Here is a 15000-nt window from a genome sequence, read left to right as displayed (position 1 = left end):
GCTTTGAATAACAGTGTCTGCTAAATGAATAAATGAGGGCTATATTCCAAGCTCTTATATGGTTAGTTGGCACGGCACCCATTGAAGCAGCACTAGTGAGTAGTTTAGTGCTCCTCACAGACCGCGGTGGGAGTGTGTTCAGTCTCTGGAGCAGCTCTGAACTGAAAGTCAAACTCACACTTGACCGCGCTGATGCTGTCGATGCTCGGCTTGCTCCCGACCTGAGGGTGTTTGTTTCCCAGAGGAAAAGTCTCTGACCTCGGGATGCAGGGCGCGGGAGCTTCTGGACCCTCCGGCGACTCTCTGCTGCTCCTCTTGAACTCTGGGAAAGTGAATCTCCTCAACAGTCTCCCACTGAGGGAGCTCAGAGATCCGGAGGCGTGCTCTGTGTTCACCGCGGTTCTGCTTTTGCGCAAAGGCTTGAGACGCTCCGGAGCCGCCAGTGCCAGGGTGCTCGTGGGCAAACTGCACCTCTTCTGATAGTAACGGTCATCAAACCTTCTGATGGGGAAGTCCGACGCCAGTTTCTTGGCTTTGTTAAGCTCCTCGTTGGCATTTTTGCTGAAAGGATTTAATAAAATGCCAAGAGGACCAGATGTGGAAGTGGGTGCACAACTCAAAGGTATTTTGGAGGGTCTGGGCGAATAAAACAACGGAGGCAGGTGATTGTTGGGGCAGGTGGACGGATGTTCTCTGTGTTTGAGCTGCTGAGGAGGTTTTGGGGTTAAAACACCAGAGAACATCCGGCCTTGTGGTGATAATGCTGATGAAGCATCACTTTCTCTCTCATATTCCTCAATGGAGTCCATCGACTGGATTCTCTTCCGCACACTGAGGGATCGATTACGGCTCGAACTGACGGAAGGCCGCATGGCATCTTCAGGATGGATCTGAAAATGTTCTTCTTCGCTGATGTTCACTGTGGAAAGTTTCTCAGCGAGTGCATCCTCCTCCTCCTCGTGAACTCTCCTGGAGTGACTCCGCAGCGCCTGCAGACATTCAGTGTGTCCGAGATACCTGGCCACCTCCACCGCAGAGTTGCCCACCTTGTTTTGCCGGTCGATCTGGAGACCCAGTCTTTTGAAAGCACGCACCAGGAACTCCACGACGGCTGAGTGTCCGGCCGCAGCAGCGTACATGAGTGCAGTGTTTCCCCAGGCGTCCGCTGCCTCGGGATCAGCGCCGCTCTTCACCAGGATCTTCACCGCATCCAGGTGTCCCATCTCACAGGCGTAGCTCAGCGGCGTGCGTCCGCTCTCGTCCGGGAGATTCACGCTCGCACCCCTCTGCAGCAGAAGATCCACAAACCTGCATCTCGCACCCGAGTCCTGGAGAAAAACGGCAGAGATCAGAGGCGTCTGCGCCCCTTCGCTCTCAGAGTCGATGATTTTCCCATCCAGAGCGTCTAAGATGAATTTGGTGAGGTGGAGCTTGTCGTTGGAGATGGCGTCCAGAAGGATTCTGCTGTTGGTTTTGGAGCTGCTCCTGTCCGAGAGTCTCAGCATGTTTCCACGGTCAGATTATTCTCCGTGGCTGATGGAGATCTCCGCATGCTTTATACCACTGCACTTTGGAGTTGCCACGACAACATGAATCTCATCATCACACTGTATTGTTCCTAAGTGGATGTGTTTTAATGTGCTGATTGTAATAAGGGCTTCAGAGAAACACGCCGACTGAACCTTATGAATAAACGTGTGATTATTGAGTGGAACGCTCTGTGCTGGAGAGATTGAAACCACTTTCTTCTTCACCGGATTCAAGGATTACACACTGAACATTACTTTCAGTGAAACTGCTGAAGGCCATTTGTTTGTTGCTACTATATCAGTTACAGATATCAGTGAAGTCTAGCTGTTTTTGCAGTCTACACACTAGTAAAGTGTAAAACACTACACACACTCCACAGAGGAAACCACTTACACTCCCTGACGAAAATTATTCATGGTTTTACTCCAATGGAAAACATGGTTACAATAGTTAAATCGCGGTAACCACAAATTATCCAAGGTTTTGCTACTTTAACCTTTTTTTTAACCATATTTGTAGTAAATGTGATTATACAAATGGTAATCAATATGCCAAAAATCATAGTTACTACTCTTACTTTATTAAAACCAGTGACACAGAGATGCGTCAGAATCAATCAAAGATCACAGCCAATAAGAAGCGCGTGTGGGCGGGCCGTCGAAGGTCATCATTTTAGGAAACACTCATTATCACGGATGGATGCGCTTTATTCACTGCCAGTATAAAGCTTGGAAGAGCCAGGACATGTATATGACACACATGTGAAGTTTAGCTAGCAGGAAACACAAATAAAGTTATATTTTCCTATATTCTCTTTTGAATAGTCGAACAATCCACAGAAAACATCTTTCAAACAGAAAGAAAAGTCACTGATAACATGAGATTAGATGAACATTAACAAATCTAAAATATCTCTGTGTACAAAACACAAATGAATCTTCCTCAGAAGAGACGAAATCAGTTTCTGACTTATATTAGAATCACTTCTCAGAAGATTTTGGTGAAATTTGGATGAACTCAATGTTGCTTGACCTCTTCATGTTTCAGGAGAGAACTACATACTGTAAGAAATTATTGTGATTCTAACAGTAGAAGACAAATTCTACAGTAAAAACCTGTTAATTGGTTAACTGTAAGTTTCCACACTTTATTCAGTGAATAAATGCAATTACATTTAATGTAATTTTATAGTAAAATACTGTTAAAAATACGGTGAAAAAGAAAAAGTCATTGCATCATTTACAGTGGAAAAACGTAAATCGACACTCCCTGCATGACACTTCACATTTGATCTTATTTTTGGTTGAAATAACGTTTCTTCTTAGTGTTTTCTTATCAGTTGTGTGCATGAGGGTTTACTCTCACATCTAATGTTGTTATATTCATGTTTATTGCATTATTTCAGTGTGATGTGTCACTGTGATGGGGTTTGGTTCATCACGTGACTTTCTCACCTCCTGTTTTTGGTGGTTATTAGTGCATTACAATGGTTTAAAACAGGCATTAATACCTCAATATGTTGGTTTATTAACATTACATCAGTTAATGAAATACGGTATTTTATTATGAATTGAAGTTAAGTCTGTAAAACCTAAAATGTTAATACCATATTTTTTTACGGTGAAATTCTGGCAAACACAGATGCTGGTATTTTACCATAAATGCCACAGATTTTTCTGTGCTCACAGTATCTCCTGTTTTCATGAAATGACTGAATAAACAGACAGCAAGCATTTTCATTTCACACCTGGGAGAGTTTATTGGGACACATACTATAAAACAGTATTAAAGTAGCAGGATAACAACAGTATTTTCTGAGTATTTTCATTGCTAGAAGTTTGACAAATACGATATATATATATTTATAAATACAAAAGCACTTACAGCATGATCCATTGAGAAGCTACAGAAAGCTCAGAAGACAAAAATAGAAACGGAGGAAATTCAGAGCGCGACAGTTCTGCAAAAATAATCTGCTTTTTCTGCAAACTATAATATTAGAGCAAAGGTCTACGTGGAGGTCGCACAACAGAAAACATTCAGCTAGTGCAAACAGCTTCTAAGAAACTTAAACTACTCACTATAATTATTTATATCTGCATCTTTATATTAATAACCCCTTATTTTGGCATTTATCTTGTAAAATAATTTAAACGTCCTACCTGACATATAGTGGCACATTTGTAAGCGATGGAGATTTAAAGCACTTTGCTTTCACACGAGATATGTGTTCACCGCCAAACACTTTAAAACATGATGCAAAGAAAAGAAGAAGAAAGAGTATAAAACAACCGATGGAAAGCTCACAACAACCAACATACATATAATCAAACAAATAAAACCGCACACCAGCCGGGACCAACACCGCAAAACATGAGTGTTTCTGTCTTAAATCAAGACTCCTTTACTGGAGACGCACAAACCACACGTGAAGTCTCGTTTCTGAGAAACTTTATCTAAGATGAAGTGAGTTTATGATTAAAACAAGAACAGATATCTGCAGACGGGCTCAGAACAATACACTTCATCCAAAAGGGAAGTTTTTCTGACCAATGCCTTATTTCTTTCTTGTTTTAAGAATAAACACATTTCATTTTGATTCACTATTCAGAAAACATCTCGTCATTGTGATTGTCATCTTGATTTATGTTTTGTGGTTTAGTTATTTTTACTGGTAATCAATCCATAAGAACTAAGAACATGATTTTTTTTGCAGTGTACAATCACCTTTCTTTAAAACAAGTACCAATACATTACACCGGAAAATAAAATAACACAAACACAAGTGCAACCAAAGTTCAGTGTGCTGTCAGAGAGGAGCGGATGGTTTGCATCGATGCGATTCTCAGGATAGCACCTCCATCATCTCCATCTCAAAGCCTGATTAAAACCGCAGAAATAAAATGAGGTGCGAGTCGGATCTTAAAAACGGAGAGGAACATATGATAAAAGCTCGGGACACTGCTGTGATACTGTGCGTCTACATTCGTAGTGTGTTCAGAGGAAAGCTAGAGCTCTGCTACATCCTCAGAGATCCTCTGAATCCTATCACATATAAAGTGCTCAGGACGGGAGAAAGCACATCATTCAGAGAGCGAGACAAACCACTCCGACTCGTCTCACTCTGCTACAGTTTACTAGCTCAGTTAAGATACGAGTTGAAAGAACACTTTAGAGCTGCTGATGAAGATGATGATGGTGGTGGGGTATAAAAACGTGTGTGATGAGTCTGTCCTCAGGAGCTCGTCTGAGCGGAGTGGGCGGAGCTACAGTAAGAGCCGGATTGGCTGGACGCCGCTGCAGAGGAGGAGTTAAATGTGGTGGGCGGGGCTAGAGCTGAGGTAGGGAGAATGGGCGGGGCTTCTAGACTACAGACTGGGATGAAGACGGACCCTTCAGCTCGCTCCTGTGGAGGATGGAGAGCTTACACCACCGTGGCTGGTCTGCGGTCCATGTCCTCCTCCAGCTTCACCATCTTCTGCATGTCTTTGGCCTGGAGAATCACAGCAGATTATTTACATTGCGTTCATTCATCCGGATCTAATGGTTAGATTTAAAATGCTGTTAAGATGTATATCCAGTTACCAAAAAAAATCGATTTGCATTTTTTTGTGAAACTTTGTAATGAAGAGGAATGGTTGAAAAAAAAATAGTAGTTTGGCATATTGTAGGCATAATTATATGTGATATTTGAATGCTCGTTATTTATCCCGAAAACAGCTCATTTTAATGAGCTTTCATGGTTAGGGTTGCCAGATCCTCCAAACAGAGCTTTCATCTTTAATCAATGCATTTTATTCCCAACCTGGCAACCACACACACTCTCTCTACATTATGGGAAAGCGCTGAAGACACCAGCAAACATGGAAGCATTTCTATTGAGATATTCTGCTCAAATAATACTGTCAAACAGCCAGTCTGTTCTCATTTTGGGATGTCTTGATTTGTGCTTATGCGAGTGCAATAATTCTGACGAAACAATTAAAATGACAATAAACGAGATAATATTTTTGAGCAAAATCACAGTGATTAATAGATTAGTTGTTGTGCAGCCCCAGCATGTTCTTTTCTTTATTCAGCCAATTTATTAAAAGAATCTCAAATCAACTATGAAGAAAGGAAGGAAGGAAGGAAGGTGTCACATGACAGAAAAACCAACGCCAACTGAATCATTTGATGACTTATTGAATCAATCGAATGATTCGTTTACTCTCTGAACCGTTTGGAGTGGTTTTTGACTCACTGATCCACAGGCCATTACATTCATCAAGTTCAACTTCAAACTAAATCAGTGTAATTAAGATATTCGTGAATGGAGTCATCGAGTAGTGGAATCAGAATCAGTATTGTTCTGTTCTTCATGATTCCCATGTGTTCAGACTCATATATGTTCTGTATACAGATTCCTGTCTGTAAGAGCAGCATGAGCGCAGTGACTGATCTATGATGATTGGATGAGCTGTCAACTGGGCGGGACTTTACAACAAATGGCCAATAACTGAACACGTGATGCATGTGATTGACAGCGTTCAGCATATCAACTGGATGTGTTTTAGAAGCTCGAGTCGAGGGTCAATCAGACAGAAAGGAGACTGATAAAGAAAACTGAAGAAAGAGGAGAGCAATGCGTGAGCCTACCTTGAGTCTGACTGTTTGCATGATGGGATTTCAAAAGCTGTTCAAAGAAAAGGCAAATCATATTTAAGGAATGGCTTCAGACGTCTCATGTACAGAACATGAGTAATGGAGGACAAAACACAAATCAAATGAAATCGAGAGGGCGGCGCTCTACTGAAAACCCCCGGCTCTTTGAGCGTGAGCTTTCACCTGCTCGTTGAACTTCTCCAGTTTGTCCAGCTGCTCTCGCTGGGATTTCTGCAGCTGCTCCAGCTCCTTCGCCTGCTTCATGGCCAGCTGAGGAAGAACATCATCATCTTCAGCCGCATGCACAGCAGAGAAAACTATTATATTCATTTAACACACGCTTTTATCTAATGAGGAGCAGTTTCTATACAGAGAAACATTAATACAGTTACCCACATGAAAAGAACCTATATGTGGATATATGAAACCTATATGCAGTGTATATGCACATATATGATAATATATATGCTGCATATATGCGTATATATGCCACATATAGGCAAAATTGAGGTGCATATATGTGCATATCCAGGAAATATAGGTGTCCTGTATTGCTTCTTCATATCCACATGTAAGCCCTTTACATACAAGATATGTCTTCTATATAGTTAATAGCAGGATCTGGTCATTTTGTAGCTCATATCCCATTTTTGACTGTCATACATGATGCCTAGCTCATATTTTCTATTATCAAGGCAAAAACTAAGAATGAACGAAAAAAATTATGCAAGAACTTATGCAAGAAGAAATTGGTATCACATGTAATTGGCATGTTATGGAATTTAACTATGGCAGTATATTAACATGATATACAGAGCCGGACAGTAACGGAGTACATTTACTTGAGTACAGTACTTAAGTACAATTTTGAGGGATCTTTACTTTACTCGAGTATCATTTTTGGGGAGTACTCATGACTTTACTCAACTACATTTGAGAGACAAATATTGTACTCTTTACTCCACTACATTTCCATCCATAACCATAAGAACCCGTTACTTCTTCGGCCCCGTCCACATGGAGACGGACCCCCGATCTTTTTTTCCCTCGTCTCAAGAAATATCCGCGTCCACACGAAACCGATGTAGTATACATGCCAGACCAGCATGTGGCGCTGTAATTCTGCCACAGAGATACACTTAAAACGGAGAAGAAGACATGGATTTGCTGATAAACCTTGCGCGTGGTACACAAGCGAACATGGAACAATACATTTATTAATCTGTGTTAATGTTAGCGTTCAGTGTTTGTTCATGTTTTTGTTGCTGTTACGTGATGTAGTGGTGCTTGACTAGGGGCGAGACGTGGATTGATGACGCCATATTTTCAGAAAATGCACGGATTCGCTGTCGAGAAGAAACGCAAAGGCGGCGTTTTCAAATATATCCACTCTGGGACCCGGTTTCAAAACATCGGTTTCACTCTTCCAAAACGCCAGATCCGTGTGGACGAAAACACCTATCCGCTAAAAAATGTGTGCGCCGAAAAAAAGGAAAAAATACAAATCTCGGACACCCTATCAAATGTCATTGGATAGTGCAGGAAGGAAGAGGAAGAGGAGGAGGAGGCGGAGGAGGCGGAGGAGGTGGATGATGAGGCGCGTCATGACAGACCTTCAAAGAATAATAAAGATAAATTTTTTTTTCTGTTCAGTTTTTTGTCTTATTTTTGTTCTTGTACTATTTGATTGTTCTTGTAAATACATAATGTACATTTCTATATTTTGGACTTTTATGTTGCCTAGCAGGTTTTTTGTCTTATTTTTGTTCTTGTACTATTTGATTGATCTTGAGTAAATAAATAATGTACATTTCTACATTTTAGACTTTTATTTATGTTGCCTAGCAGCTATAGATTTTAATTTTACTATTATAGGTGAACATATACGTATGCACATATATAAGTGTACATATATGTGTAAATATATGTGTGCATATATGTACATATCTGTACATATAATATAGGAAAACGGCCAATTTTATATACGTCAATGTGACGAGTGGGGCGGGGCCGAGAGACGTGGGAACAGGAGCGAGGCCGGTGGAGTGATTGGAGATGATCGACACCTGTTCGACCCACCGGTCTCGAGGCCCACGGAGGAGATGGAAGGATATAAAACTGGAGCGACGACAGTGAAGGACGATAGAGGACCAGGCCTGGACTTTATTTTGGATTTTGGTTTTCATTTGTGTTTCATTTGTTTTGTCTTTATATTAATTATTAAAGCTTTCATTTTGATTGTCTGCCGGTTCCCGCCTCCTTCTTCCCGATGATTACGGAGTTTTTATTGTCACAGTCACATATATTAAAAACCTATATTGAAACATATATGTTTATATAGGTTTTTTCCATATGGGTATTGTCCTGTTTATCTCTGTGAAGCTGCTTCAACACATCTGTACTGTATAAAGCACTGCAGAAAAAAAGGATGACTTGACAACTGCATCATTTTAGTCTCAGAAACACTGCAAAAATCATAATCTCACGAAACAGGCTTCAGTATCATGAGAGATCAAACCTTTTAATGCATTTTACACAAATTAAATGGAAATATAGAATATGGAAATATCTTTGACCGTAAAAGTTGGATTGCGTTTTCTCGTTCGATTAATCATACATCTTTTATAAAGTCAGTTATTCTGGATCAAGCTCTCAAACCAAAGCCATTCTTCACAGAACGGAGCTGTAGATATCAGCTAACACTGAAGACCATCAACTAACCCTTTTTCTCTCCTCCAGGAACTTTTTGGTGTTGCTGCTGTTCAGCTCCCGAACTCTCCTGCAACACAAACACACAAACACGTTAAAACTGTGACAGATGATGATTTATTAATCACACTGCGCCGTCCGTGTGTCGTGCCGCACCTCTCGCGCTCTGCTTTGTTTTTGATGCTCTTGTCCTGGTTGATGGCTTTGCTGTTCTCCATCGACGTCTTCGCCTGATTGGCCTTCATCTCTTTGCTTTGCCTGTCCATCGATCACAATACAGACATGTTCAAAACACAGTCCAGAGAATCAGAGACCGTTATGAATGAAACATCATCTCATGCTCAAGGGTCACGGCTCTTTCTCATGGAGATCCGGCTGCAGAACAAACGGAGAATGGGTTCACGCGAGAGGAATTATCAGTGTAATTAATAAAGACTCTTGAGCTGAATAGATGGGCCGCTCTTCTCCTGAACTTACAGAGACTCATGCAAAATGAATGCCTGTTAATTATGGCAGCCGGCCTCGTATCTTTATCCTAATTAGATGCCACATCAGCATTATAAAGAGGAGAACACTGACCCAGATGAATATATATTCATTCGAGCACGAGTGTCCTGTGTTAATCGGATTCAGAAGTTATTAGCATACTACGCTCTACTGTAGTACACACTCCACTCGCTGCTCTCATCACGAACATACAATACAAACAAATCAATTCATATATGTATAGCACCTGAATGCAAATAATGTATATATCTGTAAATAAATTTAACATTTTCTAGAATCTCCATGGATTTCCACTAAACTAACTAATCCAAATATTACAATATTATACATTTTGAGGAAGCTACATTCAGCTTCCTCAAGGTCTCATATCTGATATAATCAAATCTCCATGTTTTGATGCATATACATCTGCGGGATTTGTAATGTAGAATTGAGATGATTAATGATGATAGTGATTATAGTGATGGTAGTGATGGTAATGATGATAGTGATGGTGATGTTAGCGTTGGTAGTGATTACAGTGATTGTAGTGATGATTGATTAGTGATGGTAGAGATGATAGTGTTTGTATTGATGGTAATGATGATAGTGATGGTAATGATTACAGTGATTGTAGTGATGACTGATTAGTGATAGTGTTGGTAGTGATTATAATGATGGTAATGTTGATAGTGATGTAAGGATGGTAGTGATGACAGTGTTGGTAATGATGGTAATGATGAACTCTACAGACCTCAATGTGCATCAGTCTCTCCTCTTTTCCCTCTCTGCAAATGTCTTCACTGCTAAAACATCATACTACCACAACAAAATTAACAGCTGTTGTGACGCTCGCACACTCTTCACTCTTCTCTTCTTAATCTGCCTCCACCGCCTCCTCCATCAGCTCTTACAGCGGACGACTTTGCAGTTTTCTTCACAAATGAGACGAACCATCAGTGACCAATCCTCCACACCGCAGACTGAGGATAACTTCACATCGACTAATGCACACTCTCTCTCCTCCTTCTCTCCACTCTCAGAGACGGACGTTTCCAAACTTATCTTGTCTAATCATCCTACTTGTCCACTTGATCTGATCCTTACTCACTTCCTTCAAGCGATCTCTTCTTCAATCATACCTTCGCTTACTCACATTATCAACTCCTCTCTTCACTCTGGAACATTTCCCTCAGCATTCAAGCAGACTCGGGTAAGCCCACTGCTCAAGAAACCATCTCTAAATCCAGCACTTCTAGAAAACTACAGACCGGTATCCCTTCTTCCATTCATGGCAAAGACACTAGAGCGAGCTGTGTTCAACCAGCTTTCTATGTTCCTTGTACAGAACAACCTCCTGGACAGCAACCTATCTGGCTTCAAAAGTGGCCACTCAACTGAGACTGCTCTGCTCGCGGTTACTGAAGCCCTGCGACTAGCAAGAGCAGCTTCAAAATCCTCAGTACTCATCTTACTGGGGTTCCTCAAGGCTCAGTACTTGGACCACTTCTCTTCTCCATCTACATGACATCATTAGGATCTGTCATTCAGAAGCATGGCTTTTCTTATCACTGCTACGCTGATGACACCCAACTCTACTTCTCATTCCAACCAGACGACCCGACGGTAGCTGCTCGCATTTCAGCCTGTCTGAGTGACATCTCTAGCTGGATGAATGACCATCACCTTCAGCTTAACCTTACAAAGACAGAACTCCTGGTGATTCCAGCTAACCCATTGCTTCATCACAACTTCTCTATACAGCTGGGTTCGTCAACCATTACTCCTTCGAGGACAGCTAGAAACCTAGGAGTTGTGATGGATCATCAGTTAAGCTTCACAGACCACATTGCTACAACTACCCGGTCCTGCAGGTTTGCCTTATACAACATTAGGAAGATTAGACCCTTCCTGTCAGAGCAAGCCACACAACTTCTTGTCCAAGCTCTTGTTCTCTCCAGACTGGACTATTGTAATGCTCTCCTGGCTCTTCCTGCATGTACTGTCAAGCCTCTGCAACTGATCCAGAATGCAGCAGCGAGGGTTGTCTTCAATAAGCCAAAAAAAACATTACTCCTCTCCTCATCAGGTTACACTGGCTACCAGCAGCTGCTCACATCAGATTCAAGGTACTGATGCTTGCCTACAAGACGACCACTGGCACGGCACCAACTTACCTAAACTCATTGGTTAAATCTTATGTGTCCTCCAGAAGTTTGCGCTCTGCAAGTGAACGACGCCTTGTGGTACCATCCCAAAGAAGTTCAAAATCACTCTCACGGACCTTTTCCTGGACTGTGCCCAGCTGGTGGAATGACCTCCCAATCTCAATTCGTACAGCCTTTACTCATTTTCAAGAAACATCTAAAGACTCATCTTTTTCGCCTGCACTTAACCAACTAATACCAACATTTACCTTTTCTTGTCTTTCATATTCTTGAGAAAAAATAAATAAATGAAAAAAAATAAAAAAAACCTGGCTATGCGTTCTATACTAGACTAACTGAGACTTGTCATGGCACTTGTATACTGATGTTGTTCTCTTGTTGGTCTGACTGCTTCTGTTGTTCTCATTTGTAAGTCGCATCGGATAAAAGCGTCCTCTAAATGATTAAATGTAAATGTAAATGATGATAGTGATTTTAGTGAAAATAGCGATGACCGTGATTGTCATGATAACTGATTAGTGTTAGTAGTGATGGTAATGATGATTGTGTTGGTAGTGACTATAGTGATGGTAATGATGGTAGTGATGACAGTGTGTGTAATGATGGTAATGATGATAGTGATAATATCGATGACAGTGAATGTAGTGATGACTGGTTAGTGATGGTAGTGATTATTGTGTTAGTAGCTGAGCATGCAGTGAATCCGTGTGTGTCTCTCACCGCTCGTGGATGAGCTTGAGCTGAAGTGTCTGCTGCTCCTGAACGCTGACCAGCAGCTTCTTGAGGAGTTCACACTGCTGCGTCACATGGGCGTCTTTCATTTCCTGTTCCTCTGTGCTGTGACAGTTGATCATCTCTGACCACTCTTTAGTGTGCTGCGCCACCATGTCCTTCACCTGAGAGGAAGAAACACCAACACGACTGACACGTCACCAAACACAGCCGAACAAACCCTATTATGAATAAAAACCATTTAAACACAGACGGCTGGGGTTTCCATCAGAACATCAGCTATCAATCATGAGTTTAGATGAGTAAGAACTAAAGCACAGGATCTCAACTGACGTATAACTAGAAATATCTAGAACATTTAGGATTTGATTAATTGTCATTGAAATATAATAAACATGGAAGTGTTATTTTTCATGACTGTGGGAATCTGTCTTGTGAAGTCAGACATTAAACTGGCGTCAGACAGACAGACGTGATCAAAGTGTCCATAAGAGATGGCTTAATCAATCCTGTAAACACCTCCAACAATCCAATAGTGCGATTAAGCATTAGTCTTTATTTTCACCTTTCATATTGAGAACTGGTTAGTGACAGAGATTATATTTTTATTTAAAAGAACTTCTAAAATATTTGCCATCTTTCCTGTTCTTGTTACAATCAAAGGAGCTCCAGAATTCAAGTAATGCACTTGAAGACGAATATGTGAAAGTTTAGGGTTCATATAAACAGAACTTTCAAAATCTGAAATCAGATTGGAGTCATTGACAAAAATTAGTGCACGTAAAAAAACCTACTGTAGCTGTACACTGATTCCTGCATAACTGCTGAAGCCAGTTTGTTTTGTCATTGTTAAGGCCTGTTCACACCAAGCACGATAACGATAAAGATAACTATAAAGATATTGATAAAGATAACGATAACGATAAAGATATAGTTCTAAAAATCGTTCTCAATATTAAAGAATAGTGGAGTCCACACCACAACTATAACGATAAAGGCAAAGAGAAACGATATCGTTGGAATCACTTTCAGAACGATTTTTTTTTCTGATGAACGATAAAAACATTGCCAACCAATCAGAATAAATCCTGCTGTAATGAGCTCGAGAATTTAAAGCAGCAGACGCGCGTCCGCTTAGAATACACAGACAATATCATTCGCTGGTGTGGACGCTAATATCGTTATCTTTATGGTTATCTTTATAGTTATCGTTCTTGGTGTGAACGGGCCTTCAGGGTGTAATATGGTCAAATGCTCCACAGGCTGGTAAATAAGTTATAAGACACAAAGCATGATGGGATTGTCTTCTGTACCTTTTCTTTATGGTCTGTCGTGAGAGTCTCAACCTTAACGGCTGTTTCCTTCTTTAACTCGGAGCAGTTGTTTTCTCTGAAACAGAGAACAATGACAGTCTTGATAACATCACGATGCAGAACAGGCAAAGCTTCCCATCATGCTTCACTCACCCTCTCTTCTTGATGGCCTTCTCCAGCAGCTTCTCCAGCGTGAACTTCTCCTTGTCATGCTGAGCCACCAGCTTGTCCACCTGTGTGCAGTGTGATTTCTGCATGGCGTTGTGTTCCTGCGAGCAGAAGAAGTGCTCATCATCATCTCATCACGCTGGAAACCCCTGCATCAGCGTTTGAGCAGAATCCTTCATAACACTGACCTTAGCGTGCCGTTTCTTTAGCGTGTTCAGTTCCTTCTGCTGCTTCTTCATCAGTTTAATGAAGGTCTTAATGAAGAAAAGAGATTTGTGGGATTTCTGAGGTTTATCTTTTCAAAAAAGACATGATGCAATCAGTGAACTACATGCTACACGTCAGCAGCTGAATTGGGCTCTTTCACATCTTTTTGTTTGTTCAAACTGCGATTTGTATTTGTTCGTTCAGGTGCAGGAGGGACTTCGAGGAGAACTTCGCAGGAGAGAGCTCGGTTCAGTGTCGCTCTCTCTCTCTGTCTCTCTCTCTCTGTCTCTCTCTCTCTGTCTCTCTCTCTCCGCACCGAACACAGCGCGCGAGTAACCAGCTAACGTTACTCTGTTCAGCTTTCCCGCGTCTTGTGTTTGGATGCTTTAATGTTTAAATCGACGAACGGTAAGGCTTAAAAACACGTGAAAAGATAAGCTTTCGTGACGATGCGCAGCAGTGACCCGTCAACTGTCCTGAGCATGTTTTTAGGCTGGCCTCAGTCAGGCGGTGGAGATCGTTGGGGGCCCCCCCTCAGCCGTGGTCCCCTATAATTGTCACCCCCTTTCACCCCACTATTGACCGCCCTGCCCAGCACTCTCTCATGTTTTGATTATTGACATAATTATTCATCACCAGCACTGGTGCAACATAATCCAGAGTTTTGTAAATGAAAGTTTTACCTTCATCTGCTTTAAATCTTCAATGTTCACCTGATTCAAAATGGCAGAATTATCTGGAAACAGAAGAAACAAACAAACTTCAATGATGCAAATTATTAATAACCTTCATAAAATAACTAGCGTTGACCCTGAACATTCAAAGATTCGACGCCTCGACAGGAGGAGCATGATTCGATCGGTTTCTGATCATGGGATGAGGTGCTCAAATGTCTGATTCCACACACAGCTACTGGTTTACTCTCAATCATTTAATATACAGCCTATTAAAATAACGCTGTAAACAAAATCTGAAAAAAAGAAGCTGTAAATAAATATTTTAACGTTCATGAATAAATCCAATCATCCCTATAGATTTAAGTT

At 41.2% G+C, this 15000-nt stretch overlaps 1 protein-coding gene across 8 annotated transcripts in view; it reads right to left on the bottom strand.

Moving 5' to 3' along the window:
- Window positions 1-4173: 4173 nt before the first annotated feature.
- The window catches only part of plcb4 (phospholipase C, beta 4), a 74681-nt gene continuing 63854 nt past the window's right edge, over window positions 4174-15000 (bottom strand). For 5 of the 8 annotated variants that reach the window (XM_059498061.1, XM_059498060.1, XM_059498063.1 and 2 more), the window contains 10 exons: window positions 14641-14693; window positions 13939-14004; window positions 13736-13851; window positions 13583-13658; window positions 12258-12433; window positions 9040-9141; window positions 8896-8953; window positions 6358-6444; window positions 6169-6205; window positions 4174-5023 (listed from right to left, as the gene is read on the bottom strand). In XM_059498061.1, the coding sequence (XP_059354044.1) occupies window positions 4926-5023; window positions 6169-6205; window positions 6358-6444; window positions 8896-8953; window positions 9040-9141; window positions 12258-12433; window positions 13583-13658; window positions 13736-13851; window positions 13939-14004; window positions 14641-14693 (869 nt within the window). In that variant the 3' untranslated portion in view covers window positions 4174-4925. Of the gene's footprint in view, window positions 5024-6168; window positions 6206-6357; window positions 6445-8895; window positions 8954-9039; window positions 9142-9209; window positions 9259-12257; window positions 12434-13582; window positions 13659-13735; window positions 13852-13938; window positions 14005-14640; window positions 14694-15000 lie in introns of those variants that run through there. The other 3 variants (XM_059498064.1, XM_059498067.1, XM_059498065.1) reach the window with 2 other exon arrangements.

This window comes from Carassius carassius, chromosome 18 (genome assembly GCF_963082965.1).
Source record: "Carassius carassius chromosome 18, fCarCar2.1, whole genome shotgun sequence".
NCBI classification, from domain to species: domain Eukaryota; kingdom Metazoa; phylum Chordata; class Actinopteri; order Cypriniformes; family Cyprinidae; genus Carassius; species Carassius carassius.
The sequence above is the reverse complement of the archived record's forward strand: the minus strand, read 5'-3'. Positions and strand labels throughout refer to the sequence as shown.